This window comes from Apteryx mantelli, chromosome 2 (genome assembly GCF_036417845.1).
Source record: "Apteryx mantelli isolate bAptMan1 chromosome 2, bAptMan1.hap1, whole genome shotgun sequence".
Lineage (NCBI taxonomy): Eukaryota > Metazoa > Chordata > Aves > Apterygiformes > Apterygidae > Apteryx > Apteryx mantelli.
Window position 1 is genome coordinate 127,740,936 of NC_089979.1, and position 24,644 is coordinate 127,765,579.

The 24,644-nt window shown below is 36.9% G+C and overlaps 1 protein-coding gene across 6 annotated transcripts in view; it reads left to right on the plus strand.

Moving 5' to 3' along the window:
* ZNF385D (zinc finger protein 385D) overlaps window positions 1-24,644 on the plus strand; it is a 445,449-nt gene that overhangs the window by 283,918 nt on the left and 136,887 nt on the right. Inside the window, exon 2 of one of the 6 annotated variants that reach the window (XM_013941432.2) lies at window positions 12,216-12,290. The exons of the other annotated variants lie outside the window; for them this stretch is intronic. Within the exon in view, the coding sequence (XP_013796886.1) occupies window positions 12,216-12,290 (75 nt within the window). The remainder of the gene's footprint in view (window positions 1-12,215; window positions 12,291-24,644) is intronic. 6 annotated transcript variants of the gene reach the window in all.

Here is a 24,644-nt window from a genome sequence, read left to right on the forward strand (position 1 = left end):
AAGGATGATTCAATGATGATAAGACTATGCTTTTAAAATGTTTTGAGAAACACAGATAGTGGATTATGCACTGTACTCTATTTTATCACCAACCATCTGCAATAAAAAAGTGTAGTTAAAATGTAATGGATGCTGAATGTGACAGAAGAATTTAGTTGAGCAAGCCAAGGTATAGAATCCTAAAATCCAGAGAAGCCTCATGTTTATACTTGGAGCTTTACAGCCTCCTGGGCCATGAACTTCTTATCTTGAAACACTGAATAATCCTTAATGCATGTACACATAATAATAATAAAAAAATCCTGTTTAAACTTACAGAAACTGCTGTATGCTGATTTATATCCTTTTAGATTCTGTTTCAGAAACTGTTCCTTTAAAATATCTGTAAATATATCCAGTATGTTGCCATAAATACGAGGTGATCTCACTGTTTGACAAAAGATAAGTGATTCCCTATGTTACCTTTTTTGTGGGTGGCATAATTACTCCAAAACCCAAATCAGAATTAATGGTTTCTTGCTTCATTAGAGAAGATTAGGTCACAGTTGCTTCAGCTGAAGGCTCTTTAGCAGAAAAAGTGTGTGTCCGTGTGTGTATGTGTATGCACGCACACATGTGAATGTGTGCCTGTCTGTGCAGGTTTTAACTGTCCTGTGGAATCTAATCCTGCATCTCTCCTTAACAAATGTCTTGTGTCTGTTAAGAGATAAAATACTAAGTAGAAAACAGATTTTTTAATTTTCATTAGTGTCTTCTCTCTGTCCTTTTTGTGTTTTTTTTCCTAAATGACAATTTATATAAATTATTTTTATAAAATACTTTAAAATATTTTTAATACAACATTTGAGTGCAAAAATTATCTCTGAGTTATATGGCTTCTACATTTCTGTGCCTGTGTGCAAATATCCTCACATATTAATTTGATTTTGTTTCATAACCTGGTGGCAGTCCTAGAAATTCTTGCAATTACAAAAATGTTAATCAGTTTACAAGAATCCCTTCAAAGTTTTTGCATCTCATTAGAGAAAAGAAAATGGTGATACTTGAAAAAGAAGAAACCTATTTAGATTTGATAAGGGAAATACTTCAGTTTGGTATTAGATCATGAAAAGTTCTTGAAATACAGTAAAGGTCATAAGGGCTTCAGTTTTAAAAGGTGGTTATTACATACACTATATTGCAAAGATTAATTTTGCAGCTGAAATTGCATAGCTGATTGGTAACATTCAGAGAAAAGGCAGCAAAAGAGATGATTGACTAGAAATATCAAAGCCTGAAGTGTTTGAGATTGTACTTGTATCAAATTGCTAGGGTTGAAAGTGGGAAGAAGCTTTGCTCTGTTTAGTACTAAGTCATTATATGGCAAAGCCGTATACTGTAGGTCAGCCAGTATTCTCAGCTATTTTAGCAAGTCATTTCTCTGAAAACTGCTTGGGGATGAAAAATCTAATATGTGAAGCTGTATTATTGGTATGCTCATATCTTTAGACCTCCTTGCTTTTGTTGACCAGCTCTTCCAGTTCATCAGTCTGATGCTCATGAACATGTTCTCCTTAAAGAAAAATCTTTTTTGCTATAGTCATGAGCACGGTATGAAAAAATTAAAGAAGTTGGCAAGGGTCTGGATCTAATGTGAAATAAGAAAATGCAACTGTAATTTGAAATTAGGATGGTAGGGGAAGCTTTTAAACAAATTCAGTTATTATACAGCCTTACCTCATGTTAATATTTCAGACAATACAGTTCTGTCTCTTTTATGCTTAAAATTAAACTTCTTTAAATATCCTTTAGTTCTGAAAAAAGATAAGATGTCTTGGGTCCTTATCTAGAGCATTTAAACAAAAGCATTTGTTCTCTTTTCTTTTTCTGTTTCTGCTTTGGCAAAGGTCACAACTATTTGAAAATGCTGGGGTTAGATCTATCTATTTCTTTTCTTTTTAATAACTTAGATAGCTGGCTGAACCAGTGGTTTGGAAATCATGGGAAACTGTTTCATCACTATGGGATCAGGTCCTGGCTCTGTTACTCAGCCAACTAATTTACTCTGTTTTATAGTCTCTGCTGATTTCAAAATTTAAAACCATAATGTACCACTTGCTTTTCAAGTAAAGCTTGAAAAGCTCCTGGGATTTGGTAACATATAGTATCGTCATCTCTGAAGCAGTTACAGGAGATACAAAAATGAGATTAAATTGTAACGTCTGCTAACTCTAAGTATGGCCTGTTGAAATTTTGGCATATGCTCAAGATCTCAAAGGGCTTTGGCTCATATTGGTAATTTTTATATTGTGTATTGTTAATGTGTTCTATTTATTAAAAAGCAAACTTGCAATCTCGTCACCATTTCTCTCCTTCAGAAAACAAGATAGAGCCTAAAAAACTGATTTATGTTAGAGAAACATCTCTGAATAACAAAACTGCTTTCATAAGAACATAGAAAAAAAGTTAGGCTGAATATACTCTTTGATTATTACTTCACAGTGGTTCTTTTGTTTATTTACCTTTGTACTGTAATTGAAAAGGTAGATGGAGAATCCCATTCATTCAAATGAAAGCCATGAAAATTTTCTCAGCTTTTGTTCTTGTTGACCTTGTTTACTTACAGCTTGTTTACTATGGAATATAGTAAGTTATGAAGACGGAGGGAGATAATGGCTGTGTTTTCCAGTACTGTTACCCATCACTGTGTTAGGAATCAATATTAAAAAAAAAAAAAAAGGCAAAAAAGCATAGAACCCTGGCAAGATCTGCAACTGTAAATGCACAAGGAAGGAGGAGGTGGGGAGGAAGCCGGTCTTGGCACCACAAGCAATATCAGTGCTCTTCTTGCTAAGCAAAGTCATTTCTCAGTAGCGACCTGGGGCTCTACTGTCTCTATAGTGCAATGTTTAGCAAATTAGTTTTCATTTGCTGGTATTTACCTGTGAAAGCAAATCCACTCACCTCCTGTCAAAACCAGCCACATATCAGGAGCATTTAGTCTGCCAGATATGTGACTAATGTGTAGCAAGTGCACTGGGCCTTTGTTTTTCTGTTGTTATTGGTAGGTGGTGCTGCTGTAAGCAGCAAATTTTTCAACAGTGAAAGTCACATGAGCTTGTCTGCTTCTAGGTAGCATGGAAAAAAAGTAATGCCTTTGCTTCAACCCTTCATGAAGCTTCTAGGTTTTTTTGGTAGCCATTTTTATACCTTTAAGAAGGACAAACAGACATGCATACATGAAAGTTCACCAAAGCTCCTACTTAACTTTGCAGTTCCTGTGTTTGCAAAGGACAAATTCTTACAATCAAATAGGCTATAAGATTGTGTACATGTGTGTGTGCGTGAAGAACCCCCTTTCTCTTTTTGTGTCCCTCTCTGACTGAGGGCCTGACAGCCACATGAATATGGGTGCTGTAAAGCCATTTTAGTGCATTATTTCTAGTATCTTTGTATGCTCTCAGCACCCAAGACATGACGTAATCATTTATAAACATTTGTCTCACCAGTCCTGACCACAGCCTGTCTCCCTTGCAGTGTTGAGTATTTAGTCCTCCTCTCCACACACAGTGCTAGGGCAGTTACACTAACCTCATAATAATATGTTTAATTTCTGTTGGCTCAACTCCTAGTAGCAGTGAGTACCTGCAAATCTCGTTGGCCCACACTGTGTGATTTCTCTCCCCTTTCTTTCATTACTGAGAAAGGTTCTGAATTAACTCTTTTTCCTTCCAATTGAGTTGAAATAAACATTTTCAATAAGTTTGCAGATTTTGTTTTTTGTTTTTTTTTTAATCTTTTGTAGTATTTTTGTAGAACATCAGAGATCATCTTGCATAGGTATAGCTGACAAACCTACTCAGTGCTAATCACTGGCCCACTACTTGGGCTCCTCTGAGTTCGATAGCAGCAGGACATGTGGCGTCTCTTTGGATTTGCCATAAAGAAATACAGTGCGTTGTGGAAATGGCTATCTATGGTCAGATCCATACATATATGAGTACCATCATAGTAGCATTTCAGCACTTTGCTCTATACAGTCTTAACAGTGTGTGCACCATCCCAGTATACTCAGGTTTTCAAAGTAAGAAGAATCAGTGGTTTTAAAGTGGGACACTTACTGCACATATGTAGCACATACAGATGTATGCATATGCATGAATTAACTTACTGAATGCAATAAAACAAGCATGGAAGACTGAAAATACATAAAAATGAAAGCAACATTCGACATCTTTCTAGTAATGTAAATACAATCAGAATGTGATTCTGGAAAGCCTTAGTTAATGTGAAACATATATAAACTCTGCTTTCACAGCAATGAAGGAAGGCAGAAGGTAAACCCTGTGGCATGCTGGTTCTGCAGCAAAATTACTGGCAGTGCCATCCTGCACAAGCACCCCGAGATTACCAAACAGAACGCCTCCATTTTGCCCTTGATGACTAACTTGAAGCAAAGTTGTCATCACATGCCAGCATCAGCATGTAAGGAAAAAAAATTATTTAAATAGCCTGGAATTAACCTTGTGAAGGCAATGAATAATGACACTATACATCGCTATGAACACCCAGAAAACTCTGTGATTTTAAGAAGATAATACAGATATAGAAAATTATTTTTATTGGTTATACTCTTACATCCTAATTTTTTTTCTATGTTAAATACATCCAAAATAATCAACATACTGAGGAAAAGAAGCACAGAACTATCTCAGGTAGGCTGTATTTGTTAATATTTAGCATTCAAAGAACATTAACGACTAATACTCCTAAAATGTTCTGCAGTTTGTTCTGACTATGTTCATGTGATTCGTATAAGCTTTTTGTGTGTTTCTAGTAAGAAGATTTCTTCAGAGGAATGTTAACAAAAATAACAAATTACAATCAAATATCATGTAATTGTTTAAAGGATTTTTTAATGTAAAAAGCTACTCTTGCACATTTTCAGCAATAGAAAGTTCAGTTTAGATTTCTTCTGTGTGGAAACAGAAATAGTGCCATCTGACCTCAGTATATAGTCAAATGAATTTTCATTTTTTTAATATTAAATAGCTGCTTGAGAAACCACAGGTGAGCCAATATCTGCAAACTTGCAAAGATAAGAAAGAATAATGTTCATTCTAAATTATTAGTCCAGTTTTAGGAAGCTCACAGTAATATATGGGTAATGTTGCTACAGAATGTTTACAATAGTAGATTAGTTAATCTTTTAAAAAATCTTCCCAAGTTGCCTGTGATAGGCAGATTTGTAGGGTTTTTTTCTAGCTATGTAAGCAACTTCAGTCTGTATAATAAAATATGGAACTGTTTTAATAGTATACAGATTGAGGTAATATTGCCAGTTTGTCTGAAAGAAGTTGAACAGTTTGTGAAATTTGTTGATATAATGTATATGTGGCAACTGCTAGCAGTTACCAAAAGAGCTCTTAAAAGTTCAGGAATCTTTCAGCAAAACTTGAGCTTTCTGCACTGTTATTATTTTTACTTAGATCTGTTCTTCACAGTGAAGGGGGAAATTTTCAAAAGTAATTATTATTTGTAATGAACTGTGGAATGTGTTAGAGTGGGTTAATAGATTTGCTTGAACTCAATTTTAGTTAGTGGACCTAGCGTGCTGAGAAATTTCCATGGCCCTCAGTAAAGTAAGAGTTTTAACTGTGCTGGAAATATTAAATCAGACCTAGTCTAATTAAGGTAACTGTCAAATAATTTGTGACAGTTGTGTTTAATAGCTTCAGTAATTTAAAATGTGAGTTAAATGCTCTTTAAAAGTCTTAAAGTGATTTTCAGCAGCGTGGTCAAACTTTGGCAGCCACCTGGGCAGGAGCCCTGGGAGTGGAGCACCCTGGTGCTGCCAGCGGCATCACCCACCACACTCTTCCTCCTCGCCCTGCCCCAGGCTGGAAGTACGTGACACAGGATTTGTCCCTTTGGGTGGCAATTCCTGCTCAGACGGCTGTTCCCTATCTCTTCATGAGCAGAGGCAGTGAACGTGATGGAAACGGGAGCATGGACAATTGGGCCATCTGAACGGCAGGGGCCTAGCAATGGGGAGCCCCACCGAGGGGAAGATGCCTCCCAGGAGCAGGTGCCCTGCCAGTGCCCCCTTGCTGGAGAAGCTCTGCAGACCTTTGGGGGAGACTCCATCAGCTCCAGGGCCAATCTGGGCTTTCCTAGCTTCCATATAAAGGCTCGGGGAAGAGGTGTTAATGAAAGCTATGCTGATTTGTGTTCTTGAGGAAGTGATGTAAAACCACCAAGCTCTTTGCCAGGAGCCAACAAGCACCTCTCAGCTACAAAAGAAGTATAGTCATTCTTACTATAGCTGCAAATGAAGTATAGTCATTATTACTATTACTAATTTCCTTTGCCAAGTCACCAAAACCAAGAATGACACTATGAAACAGTCATCTTAAGTCAGCTGAACAATTTATCTCTGTATTACCCTAAGTTCGTATCAATTTCCTTTCTTTTAAAAACTGAAAGCTATCATGACTGTCTTTTTTAATTTTACATTTGAAAAGAGTTCATGTTTGTGTGTAGGATGGGGGCTTGTGTGTTTGCCTGATTAGGTACAGGTTATATCGTATCACTTAATTCACACCAATCCTATTTTAATTCTGTTCAGCCTCAAGGAGGCAACCTCTCAAGTGATTTGTTGGACTCAAACACCTTTTTTGTCTCATTAAGACACATTATTGGCAATATCATTAAAGAGATCAGGACAATTCAATGAAGAGTTTAGAAGTTTATGGTGATTCCTTTCCAGCTGACAGACACTATACCAGTTAAGCAGAACTGCAGCAGTAAAGGAAAGCTGAGGTTCATTCTTTAGATTTTTTTTTCCTGTAAGCAGAGAGAGCTTAACGTTTTTGTTACAGCATCACCTCATCGAACTCTGAAGTTTACGACCACAGATCATACCAAGCTATCATTTCCAGGGTGTTGTAGCTCAGCCAGAAAATGCTGCACTTGGGTGAAGCTCAGTTCTAGTAGCCAGGTTTTTAACATTTCCAATTGTGTGCTTGAAGCTGCTGAATGAACATATATTAAAAATATGTATGGATAAGAATTTCTAATGGCAAGGATACTTTATAATTTGTAATTAGAATGACTTTTGAATGTGTCATTTTGGGAAGGCCAAGTAACATTATTCTGTTATAAAAAATAGTGAATTTGAAATTTATGGTGAATTTCAGGGGGAAAGAGATAAAATCTTGTACTGAATCATATCTAGTAAGACTTCATTTCCCATGCAGTTTAAATAAGAGCAATAATTTAAGAAAAAATAGATTTCCTCTGAAAAAAGTTGAGGTTTCTAGTCCTTTCAGGTGTATATATGTGTACCTACTTTACATGTTGTTTCAGCATGTTTTTTGGAGGTAGCCCTCCAAGAAATATCTCATGCCAACTTCTACCTAGTCTTCAATGAAGAGAACGAATCCTGAAGTCATATGATAGAAACTGGGGCCCAGGCCCCTTTGGACATCTTTGAACTGAATTCAGAAATTGGCCATGGCATTATAGAAAGGTGTAAGGACCTGCTTGAGATAAAGTTTAGAGGAAAGACTTACCTTTTATTTAGTTGAATAAAGCTCAATTCTAAAAAAAAATAATAATAATAATTAAATCACAGGCTGTGGAATGTCTTTTTTTTTAAATGCACTTGGTGTTGATTTGCCCCATTGTTTTTGTGCTTTGGCAAAATTATCACCAGGGTACTTTCTAGTACTAAATGTTTGTCTCTGGTAGTCCTGGAGAGAAATATTGGCACAAAATTTATGGAACAATCTACCTTTGTTTCCTCTATAAGACTGGAGACTAAATTAGATCCAGCTTGAAAAAAAAAAAAAAAGTTGGAATTTGGCTTTCTCTTTTGGTAATGGCATTTTGCAGAGCAATAAATAAAAAGAGCAATATTTAAAGATAAGCACTTGTATCAAACCCTAGCAGAAGAGTGATGAGGGATGTAGATATGGAACTTTTGTCTTATACTCCCCTAGAGAGAGGTTTTTCTGTTTACATTTCTACATGTGAGAGTACATCTATACTGGTGTTATTGGTATGTAATATACTTATATATTCAAAGAAAAAAATGAACTCTGATTCCTCCCCCCCCCCCCTTTTAATATATATAGAGAGAGGTGCAAGGAGAAGATTTTAGGTTCTGGTCCCTTTGAAACTGGAGGTGCCTTCCAGATGCCCAAATTGAGGCTGGCAATTTCCAAAAACAGATGGGAGCATTTTTATTAGGTTAATATAGGACAGCTTTCTGGAGTATTTTAGTTCATTCTTGTTGAACTCCTATTTCTTATCTGACACTGTATAGAGAGCTTTTCTTCCGTAATTTGTAATTTGGAGTCAGCCACCTAAAGGCTATGCATTGTAGTATCCAGTTTATACTCACGTAATTGTTTTTTGCATTAAATAGTGTCCTTGTATTAGTGGCCCTACCTACTATGTCACACTTGCTACTGAGGAATGAGGGGAGCTGTTCTGGAGCAGGAGAGCTATCACAACTTGCTCATCTCTGCAGAGGAAATTGTAGGGAAACATTGAAGGGTCTCGTTTATGCAGGAAGGAGATGTTCCAATGGGCACCAAGTTCTCAAGACCAAGTGGCCTATATACTTCAAACCCTGGGACACTCAATTCTCTGAATTATTACTACTGGCATGCTGTTTTTTTTAGTCTATTTTTGCTGTTCTAGGGTCTCCACCAGCCTTGGTACTCTGAGACTGCAGATTTGGTAGCATGACTGGGTTTAACCTTGGTAATGCTATACAAAAGTCAGCGTCAAGCAATGCACTGGGGTAACCTAAATGTTAACTCTGCATTGCTTTGTTTTGTGTCCCCACTGCAATATTGTTTTACATGTAACTTTGTAAGTGCATTGCAACAACTCTGTTACTACTATTGATGCTTGACTCAAGACATAGAGATCCATTTTACTTCTGCCACTTTTGGAACTGCATATACAAATGTAGCTCAACACCTTAGTCATTTGACTGCTTTCTGTGAACTTAAATAGTAGGTTAAGTGAGAAATAAAATGCAGATTTTTTTTTCTTACGTGTGGTAGCAACAGAATCTGCTTAGCAACACTCAACAGCTGTGTGTGCTCTAGGTCTTCTTAACCCGTTTTAAGTATAATTTAGCTGTCTGAAGAGTATAATAAAGAAAACCTGACACTCCCCACTTAAATTCTATCTTTATGCAGACAAGATTACCACATATTCTGCCCAAGTACACACCAAACAGAAAAGCCAGAAATACAGGTTTGTAGAGTCCCTTTGTAGATGTTGAATCAAATCTTGCTGTAGTGTAAAAGCGAACACAATCCCTGCTTTGAAGCTACAAATACCTGGTGTCTGGGAGCGTGGAAGGTCCCAGCCTAACTCAGACATGCTGTTGACACTGTGGCTGTGCCAGCTTCAGTGGTTTGGGGCTGAAGAAGGGTGTGTGAACCTTAACTGAACTTTTGTCATGGCTTGGGCCACACCTGCTAAAATTTGATGAGTTTTGGGTTAACACACCCAAACACAACTGTGAATCACATGATTTATTTTTACATGCGACTCCAGATTTGTGAACCTGGCCTGAGTCTAAGCTGTGGAGTGCAGCCCTATGCAGGCAAGTTCTGTTTGGTTTCAGATTTCTTAAAGGCTTATATGGAAAATTTCCTCATTGTCCAAACTGATACCTGTAATTAAACAGATTCAGTGTGCTGCAATACTTGGCCTTTAATGTTATAGCTCAAACGAATCCCTAGTGTAACTCTTTAATTCCCTGGAATTAATACTGTGGGAGAGATTGGCTTCTTTTCCACAAGATACTGTCTTTTTCAGTAAGTTTATTATTATTTTTTACTGCCATTCCTAGATCTAAGAAATATGTTCTTGTCTCTGTAATAATTCCCTTCTTTTTTAAAGATGCGATAGCAGAAAGAAAAGATGTAATTCTCACTTTATCTATGGCAATATGTTCAGACAGCCTTTATTTTCATTTTATGTTTAAAGTTTCACCCTAAGTTTTGCTTTCTGGGTGGTGCATCTTGGTGTTTTGCTTTTTGTTTTTTAAAGAAAGAAAATCCTGCCAAAATCTGGATTATGCAAATAATCATAATTCACTTCTCTCCTGCACATGGCGATGCAGGTTAAGTATTTAGGTTTTTGATTCACCCTTCAAAATGAGCACCCTTGATAAAGATTTAATTCCTTGTTAGTAGGATGGCAGTTCTTTTTGTTTAAAACTCATTGTTACTGAACTTTTTAATATTCAGTCAGATGAAGTCATGCAAATAAGATGTAGACCCTAATTCTCCATTCATGAATTATGAAAGAATTAACTTTTTGAATATAAGTCATTCTATTGATGGCAGGGTTTGGAATAGTTAAATATATGCAGAAGTATTTGCAAGATTGAGGTTCGTCTGTGGCTTAGCAAATCCTTGCATTTTTATAGCAATCTGACAATTGGTTGGCTCACTTCACTGGTTTAATATAATTTCATTTTCTTGGAAATGTATTGTGAGATTACCTCTGTTTTACGGAAAGCAAAGATGATTAGAGTGTTTTAGGCTCTCTTCATTCCTCAGCAGTAGAAATGGAAGGATGAGAGGATGAGGGGAGAGATGCAACTTCTCAACACAGAGTTTCATTGCAGGCTCTTTGTGTTTGCCTTGCTGTTGTAGCTTCTCAGATATTGTAAGGGTCTTCTGATCAGATTACTGTTTCCAATTTATTAAAATTCAAAGATGCTAGGGTTTGGAAGGGGGTGACTTGCTCATATCCAGTAATAAAAACATATCAAGTAATCACTTGAACTATTTGATATGCAATTCACAGAATCACAGAATCACAGAATCGCTGAGGTTGGAAGGGACCTCTGGAGATCATCTAGTCCAACCCCCCTGCTCAAGCAGGATCACCTAGAGCACATTGCACAGAATCGTGTCCAGGCGTGTTTTGAATATCTCCAGAGAAGGAGACTCCACAACCTCTCTGGACAACCTGTTCCAGTGCTCTGTCGCCCTCACAGTGAAGAAGTTTTTCCTCATGTTCAGATGGAAGTGTCTGTGTTTCAGTTTGTGCCCGTTGCCTTGCGTCCTGTTGCTGGGCACCACTGAAAAGAGTCTGGCTCCATCCTCTCGACACCCTCCCTTCAGATACTTGTACACATTGATGAGATCTCCTCTCAGCCTTCTCTTCTCCAAGCTAAACAGGCCCAGCTCTCTCAGCCTTTCCTCATAAGAGAGATGCTCCAGTCCCCTAATCATCTTTGTAGCCCTTCGCTGGACTTGCTCCAGTAGTGCCACAATTAAATGAATGTCTGTTGCCTAAATTGAGTGGGTTACTTTTCTATTGTAATTTGAAAAAATAATGAAAAATATTAGGAGCATATAAAATAATGTGATGCAAAAGCCAAATGATTATTCCTGCTTCACTCCAAATACTCAAAGAAAGAAATACAATAAATTTAAAGAATCAAAGCAAATACTTCTTTTATAAAATATACCCAGTATCATCTGGAATTATAATAGCTAGACTTTGTATTATAAAAATGCATGATTCTGATCCTTGTGGTCTACATGGATTATCAGAAAAGTCTGGATAGGGTTTTTTTTTCTCCTCTTTCTTGGTACTGTGTTCTATTGTATTGTGGTTACAAGGCCTGGTTATAATGCCTTCCAAATAAAAGCATTGACCTTAGTATCTCTCAAATAACTGCTACCTAGCAGAATCAAAGTTAGTTCTTCTGTTTTGTTTTGTCTTTCTAGCACAGCAAGACTTTAAAATAAAATAAAACATGTCAACTGAGACTTTCTTTTTGCTGTGGAGTGACAGTTTTAGTATGTTATTCCCTAGACTTGATTTTTACAGCACTTTAATAAGGAAATAGATGAAAGATAGTCTTTGAAAGGAATGAATTGAAATCTTCTTTTTGAGGGGGTGGGGAGGGGAAAGGAAGGTTGTTTTTATATCATGCCTGTTTCTAGATATGGTTTATTTATAGTTACTTCAAGAAATGATGAATTCTAGTCCATGAATAGCTCCCAAGGAAAAATCAGTGCACGTCTAACTTGAGTTTTCAATACTCACAAAGTGAACTTTTCAAAGCTATATGGGTGTATAAATAAATATTCTGAATAGTGTGATTGCATGAGCAAAAAGGGAGCTCCCTAAAATGGCTGTTTAATAATTTTGTATATCTTTCCTTTGTTTACTTCCTGGGACAGGGACTGTAACATTACAGGATGCCTTGATGGAGGACCAGAACATAGCTAGGCTGGCTCAAGAGCAGGATAGGAAAGGTATTATTACTTGAGTTCTTGTCATACACCTCTTTCTTCAGAGATGGCTTTAGGCTGTTCCTGGCCTGTATAAAAATGCAGATAAATAGTATCTGTCCCTTCCACCATGCTTTGACATACCTAGCCATCAGTGAATTCTGCACATTAGTATGCTGAGCGTAGCGGCAAGGCCATGCCTTGCCACCTTCTGCCCTATAAAAGTGTAACCAAAGATACACGAGATACTGTGCTACAGTCTGTTCTTTACAATTGTGGGGTGTGTGATCAACTCAGAGAACCTTATGACAAAATCTGTGTCAGAATCTATGAAAATTGCTCATGCTTTACTGGGTGAGGAAAAAGTTCTGAATGGGATGAATAATAACGTGAATTCATCACAGAATAGTTTTATGCCACCAGATAGAATGATCTGGGTAAGATACAGGAAAGCCAGAAAATCATAGCTAAATCATATAGCCTATAGCTCTATAAGTACTTTATGGTGTCTGTAGTCTTTAACCAATAGTTTAAGCTACTTTACTGAAAACTGTTACATGTATGTGTGTAAATGTAACTGGACTGTAATCAATAAAATTACCCACCAACAAGCACAATTTATATTAGCCAGGGACAGGGATTCCCATTCATTATATCTGTGGAGGATGTGCCTTTATCTATTTCCCTGGATGCAGCCTGGAGCATCCAACATGTTATGGATTACATAGATTGGGCCTGATGTGCCTGCGTTTCTGGAAAATTTTCTTTTGTCCTTTGCGTCTTCTCTGCAAAACCCGTGATGCTTTCCCCCCACCTGTAAAGAATGCTGGGAGGTAATTTTCTTTGCTTCATAAACTTTTTTGAAATTGCAGGCATGTTTTACACAGAGATATAAAAACAGGACATTCCAGCATTTCCACAGATGACAAGAGAGGGGCAGTAAACCTCAAGCTGAAGCTCAGACAGGTGTAGACTTGCCAAAATTAAAGTTTCCATATCCCTTCTTTACAAATAATCATTTTTTTAGAACTTTTCCACTTAATAAAATATATATATATATTCACTTTCCCAGAAAGACACCAGCCCCATGGTTAGGGGATTTTTGTGGAATGCTGGAAACCCAAGCTAAATTCCTTCATGAAGTGAAGGAGGTATTTACCCAAAGCTAAACCACTCCAAAAAGAGATTATTGTGCGAGTATCCCTAGGTAGTCAACAGCCCGACTGTTAGGACATTTCCATGAGGCTGTGGAGAGTTACAGAGCAGACTTCAATGTGGGCCTTTGATAAACATGCATATCTCAGTTTTTGTTAAGATTTTTCTTTTTCTCTTTCTTAATTTTTATTATTTTTTTTATTTTATTAAGATTTTTATTAAAATCTATTATCTTAATTTTCACTATCAATTTTTAAACTTTTATAAAGATTTGCTTCCATAATAACTAGACATGAGTGTAACTATGCATATAGATGTACAGAGAAGACAAAATCAAGTTGTGACAGAAATTTGCAACACAGAAAAAAGTTCAATTTGACAGTGTCCTCCTTCCCTCTTCTAATCACAAGCAATGACATCTTGAAGCAAAGTATCAGCCAAAATGCTGTGGAGAAAGAGTTACAATTAGTAACCCATAGCTCTGTGATTGCAGAGGCATCGTGCAAATGCCAAAGCCTCATACAAGGAAGGTGGGATTCTTGTTTCTTTCTGGCATAAAGCATGGTTTCAGAGTGCTTTGCTATGACAGGGAAGGCAGAAACAGCTTTATAAAAGTGAATTCAGAATAGTCTGATTTGTTTTGTTGTTCACTTCCACAGAAGGGTGTTGGCTTGGGTCCATTACTGAGAATGAAGGTATCCTGCTTGTGCAGTTTCACATTATCAAGATGTGAGGCTTGTGCCTTTGGAATTTATACTTCTTTTTTTTTTTTTTTTTTTTTGGCAGCTAAAGGGTAACTCAAATGTGAACATTTATGGAATCTCACCAAGAATCAGATTTCGATGTGCTGGCTCTGAGCTCTGATGCTTGAGTCGGCCACTGTAGAGATCAGGGGGAACTCACTGGTGCCTAACGTTTGCAGGAACACCTCATACAGATGTCTTTAACAGTCTTCACTTTCTTCTCCATTCCTCTGTTCTGATTTGTAGGGACAGTCAACTGGAAGTTGGATTTGATTCCACCTCTACTGCATTAGTATATACAGGTTGATGCTCTTACAGAGCACTGTATAAAATATGCTCACCTTTGATCTCTGTGAGAGTTGGGAAAACCAGTGTTTTCTTCACTGTTCCTAATAAAACTTTCCTATATATCTTTATCTGATAAATTGTATCTTGGTGGATTTTTTTGCTTATACATTTTGAATATAAAAATTTGCTACTTTATGGAGTAGCTGTTTTCTTGATGATAGCTCAGTGTATAGAGGCACAGTTCCACAGTTTTTGGAAGGAAATGTAAACATTTATTCATGGGGTTCTACTGTGAATTAAAACCTAGAAGCTGTTTTCCAGCATGTAATATGGCACATATTTATCTCTGTATTAAAAAAAAACAAAAACAAAAAACAAAAAGCCAAGCCTCCTTTAAATTTGAACTGCACAGGAACAGTGTGTGATTGCAATAAATAATTTTACCAATGATGTTAGTGTTTTCTAGATACAATGCAGATATTGTATCTACACAATACAATACATCTATTGCTGCGTTCAAATGCTGCTAAAAATAGTAATTTTGTAAAATGCAAAATAACCCATTAAGAGTTAATGATTTTATCTTTAAGTCTCCTACTTTAGTGTGTCCTACTTAAACTTTATTAAAGCTAAATCTGTGGCTGGATATAGAATTTCCATAAAACATCTGTTTAAAATGATTCTGGCCAGGGTTCAAATTTGTTCCATTGATTTCCATCATCCCATTCTTTTATTTCCATTCTGGCTCTCCCTTTTGCCTTCTTACTTCCACTTAGCTTCCCTTTCTCTCCGCTCCATGTTTCCCCCTCCCAGACTTGATGCAAACAGCTTGCCCTTAACTTCTTGAGGGTTTTGTGCTCCATCAGCACCTGCTGTCCTTTTGTGCTTGATCCCTTGCTAAACTCAAAACTCAGTACCACAGTCTGGAAGCTGCTAATCATTTGCATCCCACATCTTCGTCAGACAAATGAAGAATGGCACATGTGTTGTTCAGTATGACAAAACAAAGATCTTAAGAAAGTTGGTGACAAATAGCAATACTTGGTGAATTAAATGGACTTCATCACACTAAAGGACTGCTCTCTTGTCAGTGTGTGTGCTTTTCTCTTACGTGCACACCCAACTTGTTACCTTGCAGTAGCTGTAGTTAACCTTCAGCTATGGGCAGTGGGGCAACAAAGCAACCTGTCCTGTCACATCTCAGTGGGACAGTATGATGTACACTGGCCTGAACTGCGTAATGCTGAAGATAATGACCTTAATCAAATCTTAGCAAGAGTTAGGAAGGTTTTTCTTCCCCCAGAGTGCAATTGGCCAATTAATTTTTTTATTTATTTCTGTATTGCCTTCTGATGAAAGTCCAGAGATCAGTCATTACTGCAAACAGTGCATGAGTGCTTTGAGGTGGCGCAAAACTCTTTTATTAAGGGTCAAACTTACCAATTAACTAAACATTTCATCCCTCTTTTCCCTCATCTCTGTGGGACAGCAGACTGCCAATAACTATCTGTTTTTCTTTGCCTTCCTTCTTAATATAAAGCATAGATTGCCTGCTAGGAGAAGTTCATTGTTTCACTAGTTTCTTTCCAGAAAGTCTTGGTCGCAGATAGAGCCTCAGGCTCTTGTTTTTTCACAGACAGCTCTATCTCCTGTGGACTGAAATGGTTTAGTTTCATTGAAGTATAGTCAAGGGTTTATGAAAAATAATGGGTTGGGATTTAGAGATGATCAGACCACATGATCTAATTATTTTTTCTGGTCTTAAATGCTGAGACAGGATAGTATGAAAGATATTCATGTTTACTGATTTGGGTTACTTTTCTTTTGGAACTCCGGATACATCATTCAGAGTGCATATTGATGGGAAAAAGTCTTCAGTCAAATAGCCTGAAATATTTTTAATTTAGGAATGCATGTAGGAACAAATGATAGAATAATATATAATTTATCTTAACAAGTACCTTCAAGCCACCATAAACTGAATAGTGCTTTATGCCCAAGAGCCTATGATATTTTATTCTTTAAATCTCACTGCTGTCTAACATATCTGTGGCTGTTCTCATTATCCATTTGTAAATCTCATACTTTTTCTTCCACTTTACTTTTTCTTCCCAGTAAAGTTCAGCAAGAAATGATACCATTTATTCTTTTGCCTACTAGAGTAGACCATAAACCTACTAAGTTTAAACTTATAGATGGACCGTGTTTTCTGTGAATCAAAATTCTGAGACTGTAATAGTTTTTAAAGTATTATGTAAACATTTATGTCTTTATGCATGGAAAAATACTGCTTTATATCAATATGTATTCTGTACATTTTTTGTTATGTATGTACACATGGGCTGGGCTTGAGCCTTACAAAAACTCTGTGATGTTAATTCAGGGGGAACCTTGCCCCAGTCCATGCAACACTGGCGTAGATTCACAGGACAACTGTCACGTTCCTTGTGTGCTACCGGTGGTCTTACAGAAAGAGCAACAGCCAAATGCATCTGCATAACCCTGGACTTTCCATCACTGTTTTCTCTCTGCACCCCTCTGTCTCCCTCTCTCTTCATGGAGCTGGCATTGACCTGCGTAGACTTCACTCCCTTGACTTGAACTCTGTCATCCTTTTCCTAAGTCAGTGACTTCTCAAGTCTATCTACCCATTATTCAATAAAATGACAGAAGTTGGGCTGCTAGCACAAGAGCAAAGTTTTGCTCTGGAAGCATGCAATAATTATGGGCATTAAGTTTCCCCTACCCTTGCACTATGCAGCTAAAAATGTGTTAAAACTGCTTTCAGTGGATAATTAATAAAACTTGTTAGTATCAAGCTCTCCTATTGCTAAATGTAAGGGACATTGCTGCACATTGCTGCTACTCTTATAGTCAGAGTTTGCTAGTGGATTGTGTCCATTTCATGGTATTAATCATATATTTGTCTCAGTTGTATGCTTGTTTCATTTAAGATAAAGACATGAGAAGTTAATTGTTTTTTTTCTCCCAAGCATGCTCTTGAAAAATAGGGCTTTTAAAATAGCTAATACATGCATCATAAAAAATGAAAAATTATTTGAAAATCTGTTTGCAATACAGTGTTCTTCTGATTAATAACCCTTGCAAATCTGTGCTCATTATACCATAAACATGACCTTTTTAAAAACATCAGAAAAATCCAACCACAGAATATGCCAGGTCAAAGATTTTGTAAATGTCAAAAAGTGTAAAGCTTTGAAATTAATGAGATTTTCATAATACTTGGCTGATGCTTGCATTTTACTTTATTTATTTATTTATTTATTTGTGGTTTATTTTTAAGTCTTTGTGGTTAGGATCTTTTGGGAGAGCATGACCTCAGAGGAGCACACTGTGGGATAACTCTCAATGCCTTTCAACAGCTATCTCCCTGTGATTCAATACTTAGGTCCATTTAGTTTATAACAATATTTTTGCTGGGCCTCTTATTGGTTAGATCTAATAAGGTCTAGCTGTTCTCTATCAGAAGAAACCAACCATGCACGCTGACCTGCTGGTTAGGAGAGATCCTGAGTGTGCTGATCAATAATGTTGGAATCAGGCTAGCACTATGGGAAAACGTCTTCATTTGCTGAAAAGTGTAGAGAACCTGAACATGCGTGCATTCATCACGAGCATTTTGCTTCTTGGTTTTCTTCAAAGCCACGATGCAAGCAGTCTTGGGGTTTCTGATTCCCCGGTAGCTGGCTTGGCTGGTACTTGATGTTGTCAGCTGATAAAATGCAAGGTGGCCAAACGGGCCAATCTCCCGTTGTTTCCCTCCAATGGAGACAGCCACTTTACAGAAAGTGGAACATTTGCTCTGGATAATTTCGTTTTCAGTAATCCGACAGCTTCCAATGGGGAAATAATCATCCAAAATTGCCTGACCAACTGTAATAAAACCTCAAAGGATTCTGAAGAGCTCAATTCGGTAAGTCATGCCCCCATTGCTAAAATAAAAAGCTTAGCTGCTGCCCTTATGCAATTTGTAATCCATGGAAGATGTTGTCTGTAGTGAGTTAGTGGAATTCATGGTTAGACAGCATTAAGTAGTGAGGTTCAGATCATTTTTTTCAGTAGACTTTACTCAATTAAAAATGCTTATTATTGATAAAGTGTTTTCTGTGGGCCATAGCATATGGTAGATAAGGTAGGGGAGGAGGAAATAATACATTATGGGGTTCATGGAGGCTACAGCATTAGTTTCCTTATGACCTGAGGAGTGCAAGGCCTGCACACTGCTGTGCTCTTTGATCCTATTCAGACAGGCTGGACTTTATCACCTGTAACTCAGGCCCATCTTTTTACTAATGCAAATGGATAATGGCAGGGGAGTAGGGGGAAAGAAGGCAGCAACCGGGAAGTGGGAGCCTGAACTTGTTTATCAAAAGTAAGGAGAATCATGAAAAGAGATAACAGACATCAGAATATACATGCAAATTTGTCTTTGCATTTTCCCAACCCTGCATCATAACAATAGATTTATAGGTTTCCACACAACCAAACAAAAAATGTACTCCTTTAGGTATAAAAAGGAGTACAATTTTCAGTCAAAATATTTGTATTAGAATATATAATTTTGCATTTTTCAAAATGGTGTAAATGTGAGAGAAAAGAGTTTAAAAAAAAAAAAAGGATATGATGCATAGCCACAGGCTGTTAAAACTAATATAATAATAAAAAAAGAACTCATACTTTTTCTAAACTAACTCACTTTGCAAGAATCACAGAATAAATATAGTCTCTAGACAAAACAATGCTTTGAATAGCAGCAAGTGACCAGAGCTGAATCAAATGTTCCAGATGAATAGTAGATGTGCTGAAAAAAGCACTCTATAAAAGAATAGTGGGTACTGATTTGTGCCAGATTGGAAGAGTTTTAGTTAAAAAAAAAAGGGGGGGTGGGAAAAATTAGAAAATGCAAAAATATTTTGTAACGAGTAGTTTTGAGTTGCCTGTTTGGTTTTGATGTTTGAAGTTTGACAAAATTTAAATAATTAAAGGGGTTAAGTATCCGTGGGCAAACTAAAGAATTTCATTTGGGGTGAAAGAAGTGTTTCAGCTGACACAATGATTTTTTTCCCTAATTGTTTTTATTTTTTGGTTTGGCCAGTGAACTGAAAAATCGATTACTCACAGAGCTCCACAGCTGAGACACTGTTGCATTCATCCTCTTCAAAGTAACTAGCAACTGTTAACATTACTAACAGCAAAACCTATGAAAGAGCTTGTATTGCCACATAGTGTACTTGAACCTCAAGTTGTCTCAGGAGAGTCAGCAGGAGAGAAGCTGGTGTGGTTGGAACCCAGTTTTGGGAGTTTGTCCTTTTTAGTGGGTGTCAAATATCAAATATTGTTTTGATTTTTTATTTTACATTTTTCTGAAACTAAGAGGGATTGTATGAAATAATATTATGTTTATATGTGGATATCCTCATTTTCAAAATATTTCTGAGATTATTATGTAATGAAAACACTCTCCAGAAAAAGTCCATGAACAAGACAGGAGTCAAAAGCACTTAGTCTTAAGCTCCTCATTCTCCCTTCTCTAAAAAAGAAAAAAAAAAGAAAAAGAAACCCAAAATTATTCACAAGGAACTGAGTTGTAACACTATAAATGGTCAAAACCAAGATTTGCTGAACAATAAATTCTCAACAGGCATCGTGTTACTTGGTCCCACAGAACTTCCTTTCAGTCTATGGGGAATATTATGGGGGACAAATGTAGCCTATTAAAATTAAATATTTAAGATTAAAAAGGGTATCCATTTATGCACATAATATGTTCAGTTTGCATGTTAACTAACATTCTGTATACCTAGGTGGTGTATATTTTAGATACTTAGGTAATACTACTTAACTAGTAGTAGTAATAAAAAGGGTGTTTTGTGATTAGGTGAAGACTATTTTGCCATTTCAGGTTAGCTCACTGGTATTATTTATTATGGAATTGAATTTATCTTTAAAGTGACAATTCTTCACTTTCTAAAAAAACATCTGTTGCAAAAGTGGAGTGATAAGAGGGAGTCATCTAGCAGTTGTATGTCTTGACAAATTATATTAACCTAGAATATTCTTGAGAGCCAGATTTACAATTCATATCCCCTGATCAATGTTATATGCCAAAGAATGTTATTCTTTTGTCTTTGGATGTCTTTAAATTTCTTATTTTTTCAGATTTTCTGAAGCCCTAAGTGTGGTATCTACTATTTTTGATAAATAAAAATTCATCATCCATCATGGCTAGCCTACTGTTCTTAATTGCTTATGTCTTTATTTTGTTTATGAAGCAAATCCTTTCAAATATGCTCCAGGCTTCCATTCCCCCACTGACAAACTAAATTTGTAATAAATTTAAAGATCTAACTGTTTTTGAACTATCCAAACATAAGTTTCTTAGCCTTTATAAGACGGAACATGAGCTCCCAGCCTTCACTTTTATACTTAAGTTAGTCAAAGTTTTCTTGAAAATTTACTGGGCAAAAACTCCTCTTTTGGCTCAGGTTCTGTAGAATATATTTTAATCCTTATTGGGTGTGAGCTGGCAGATATTAGGATTCTATATAAAAATTCATGATTCCTTTTTGAAGTTAACTTTTTAAGTTACCTTTATGGAATCCAGTAGTATTCTCAGTTACTCCCACAGAATCAGACCAGCTGAAAGGTTCTTGGAGCTTCTGCCAAGGCAGAGAAAAGATATGTATATTATTTTGGCCCAGAATATACTATTATGTAAGTATTGGGAGAAGCGGGATAGGATGGAATACCTGGGAATATTCATATCTGGGAAAAAACAAATTATGATACTGAAAACAAACTCAGACTCCAGGATGGAAGGGAAATTGAAGGGTGTCTCTGATGTATTGAAAATGGAATTAGGGGCCCAAGCCATACACATGGCCAGAAGGAAAAAATTGCAAAGTAATGAAATAATGAAAATAGAATTCTGCAGAGATTTGCATTTTCACTCAGTGTTTATGGTGGTAATAGTGATGGAAGAATTGCAAAAGATTTAGATTAATAGGGTATTAGTTTAGAGCTTCTGTCCAGTTTGCATAGTACCTCCAAGTTCCAAAATGCATTGCAAAAGCTATGTAAACTATTTGCATCTGCAAAATTCAAGCTGGATATTTCATTAGGACAGGCTATTTGATAAGAGATCTAGTGATTCTTTTTCTGGAAACTGAATCTGCAGTTGAGTTAAAGGATTATGCATGAGGAAAGGTTATGCAGGGGAAGATGTAGCTGATCTTTCTTTACAGCCAAATCCCAGAATGCAGTGATATGGGGTTGCCAAATTGTTAAGCAATATGGTAGAGGACCTGAGAGATAAGGGCGTCAACTTCTGCAGAAACCTAGAGGCAAACTTGTTATTTGTTATTCAGTACATAAAGAAAACCCCACCCTATTATGCCTTCACTCTATGACTATTTTCTTTTGTTTCCCTGGTGCATATTCAATCTTTGTGCTTGTTTTAATCAAGATAATTAGGGACAATACTTACAAATGTATGTACTCTTTACCTAGCAGTGATTTGAGGGATTTCTCAGGTTAACTGGGCAGAAAATATTTCATGAGAAAAATGGTATTTCATTGAAAGTGAAATTTTCCACATGAAGGTGTTATTTTTTTGTAAAGAATTGGGAGGAAAATAAGGTAAGGTAAAAAAAAATCCATTTTTAAAGAAATCTTGTTTCTTCATTTTGGAATGACTTTTCATTTTAAGATTGTTCTTAATTCTGTAGTGAAACATGGTATCTAAAGTCAAAATTGGAGGAAAAGATGTCATTTACTGTTTGAACTCTGAACAAAACTAGCGTGAGAATTCCCTATGGAATGGACAGTTTGAGGCTGAACCTGCAAGAATCTTCTCTTCATCTGAATGCTTCTATTTTTTTTCCCTTGGTTAAGGTTACAGACAAGAAAGATGTTGCAGTTATGATGTTCAAAACATCAGTGGCTTCAAAATGAGAACTGCTTGAGTAGGATATGCCATACAGAGCATGGGCCTCATGGGGCACACGTGGCTCTGCAGCTTGGAGGCTATATATGCTGAGGACAAAATGCTGCACTGGCTGCTGGATTTCATGTAAAAGTGTTGCAAAACAGATTACCTAGTGGTAGAGCAAAGTGTTTAGTCCCAACTGGAGACACAAAATTGCATCCTTTTTTAAAAATACTCAGTTTTATTGAGAGTGGGGGAGTTATTTGAACTTCTCAGAATCTCAGCAACTGTCTCAGTGAGGTATAGGAAGGGCCAGAGGTTCATGGCAAGTTTTTCTTCAAGCTTGTTTGCACACGTTTACGTTGGATGTATTGCCAGTGCCTCTGGCCAAGAGATTATCTTGCCCGTGTTTTAAATTGTGTGAAAATTGAAGGAACAAATGACTACTTCAAGCACGGTTAATTGCTGAGCTTCTAAGTTGTATTTTTCCTGTACTATTTACAAAAGAAAATTAAGTTCAAAGCATTGACATGAATTTCCCAGATGTCTGGAACAATCATCTCCAGTTCAGGATCTGGATGTTGTGAAAGACTCTCACTCTTTAAAAAGGTACTTTTTAAAGGTACTTTTTGCATAATATCACAAACTTGTAAAACTGGAGTTAGTAAATAAGTTGTTTCTTCCTATTTTAAGGAATGGTAGCACACTACTCATCAAATGCAACTTTAGGCCTATATTGCCTTTAATTCTGAGTAACTGTTGTGTCTCTTACGTCATGCCAGGCATGCACCTAGCTTTTGCCAGTGATGTTTAGTTGAACTTCAGGTAATAATACAGAGCATCAAACACAGGCTGTGGACAAACCCTGTCCAAGGTCTGAGAAGTTAATGGCAAATATCATCACTTTATTCATCAAAGTGAAACTCCAACCACTGCTGACGGGAGGTTTGTAAAGAGAATGGCATTAAGCCATCTCCTCTGAGTAATGATTAAGGAAGAGATCTACAGCAGGACACAAATATTTCAACATTTAGTAGGCAGCCTCCTGGCAGAGTAGGATTGCTCTGCTGACAGCAGTGTTGCACCTGCACAGGGAAAGCTGTGGAGGTCTTTGTGCAAAAACCTTTGGTACAGAAAGTGCCAGAACAGCAAAACAATCATGAGGAACCTTAATGGATAGTTCAGTAACACTGGATAACTAAAAGTACCTCTCTAAGTCTTGCTATAAAGTCATATAGGTATCACTGCTATTTTCTGAGTGTGCTGTTGTCACACATGACATCACTTAGATACAGAGGGAACTTTGCTTTCTGAGTTTTACTACATCCCTCTTTTTTTCTCTTCAGTTTGGCTTTCTCTGTTCTCTTGTGTTCCTTTCTTGTTGTCATTTCTGTCCTTGATATTTTCTTCTTTACAAAAGGATTTTCTCTACAAGTTCTCTGCAAGAACTCTCTGCTGTGGGCTTCTACGCTTCTCCATGCCTCTGCTAATGGATTAGAATGGAAGCAGTTAATGCTGACGTTCCCAAATATTGTCCAAAGGCTTTTCAGTTAAGCTGAGTCTCAAAAGTGCTTGCCATTGCTTCAGAGTTTCTGTTGCTGATTCTAGAGTACAACTCTGCACTTGTGAAATGGAAAAAAAAAATTGCAGCCATAAAAATTAGACACTTTTCTTTCAAGTGAAAGCTCAAATTTCATGATACCTATCACATGCTCCATCATTAAGGGAAATGTCTGACACTATTGCAAAAACAGAGAACAGCTGTAATCCTGAATATATTCATTTTCTGTGCCACCGTAGCTGGGATTGTGGTAGATTTTAAACTCTGTTCCAGAGGCTCTGAGTCCCAGCCAATGTCCTGCAGAGCTGGCTGAGTTTTTCCTTTTAAAGTATATTCTTGTCCCCAGATGACTTTGTGCAGCACTGGCTGGCAGAGGCAGGTGGGTGAGTGCCTAGTCATGTGACAGGAAAGGATCACAGAAAGAACTATTTTATCCCTTATGGCATGGTATACCACAAGCATATGGGATAGTAATGCTGTTGCTATAGGTAGTCAGAACCTGTGAGGCTGAACATTTCCTCCATAGCACTGAGATAATACACTAGAAGAGGTGGTTTCCTGCTAAGAGCCAAGTACATGCAATATTTCTGAATCCAGTTTGCATTTGCATCTGTGAGATGGAGGATATTTAATCAGTTTTAATTTCTTTGCTGTTGCCAGACTAATGCTCACCATGGCATTTG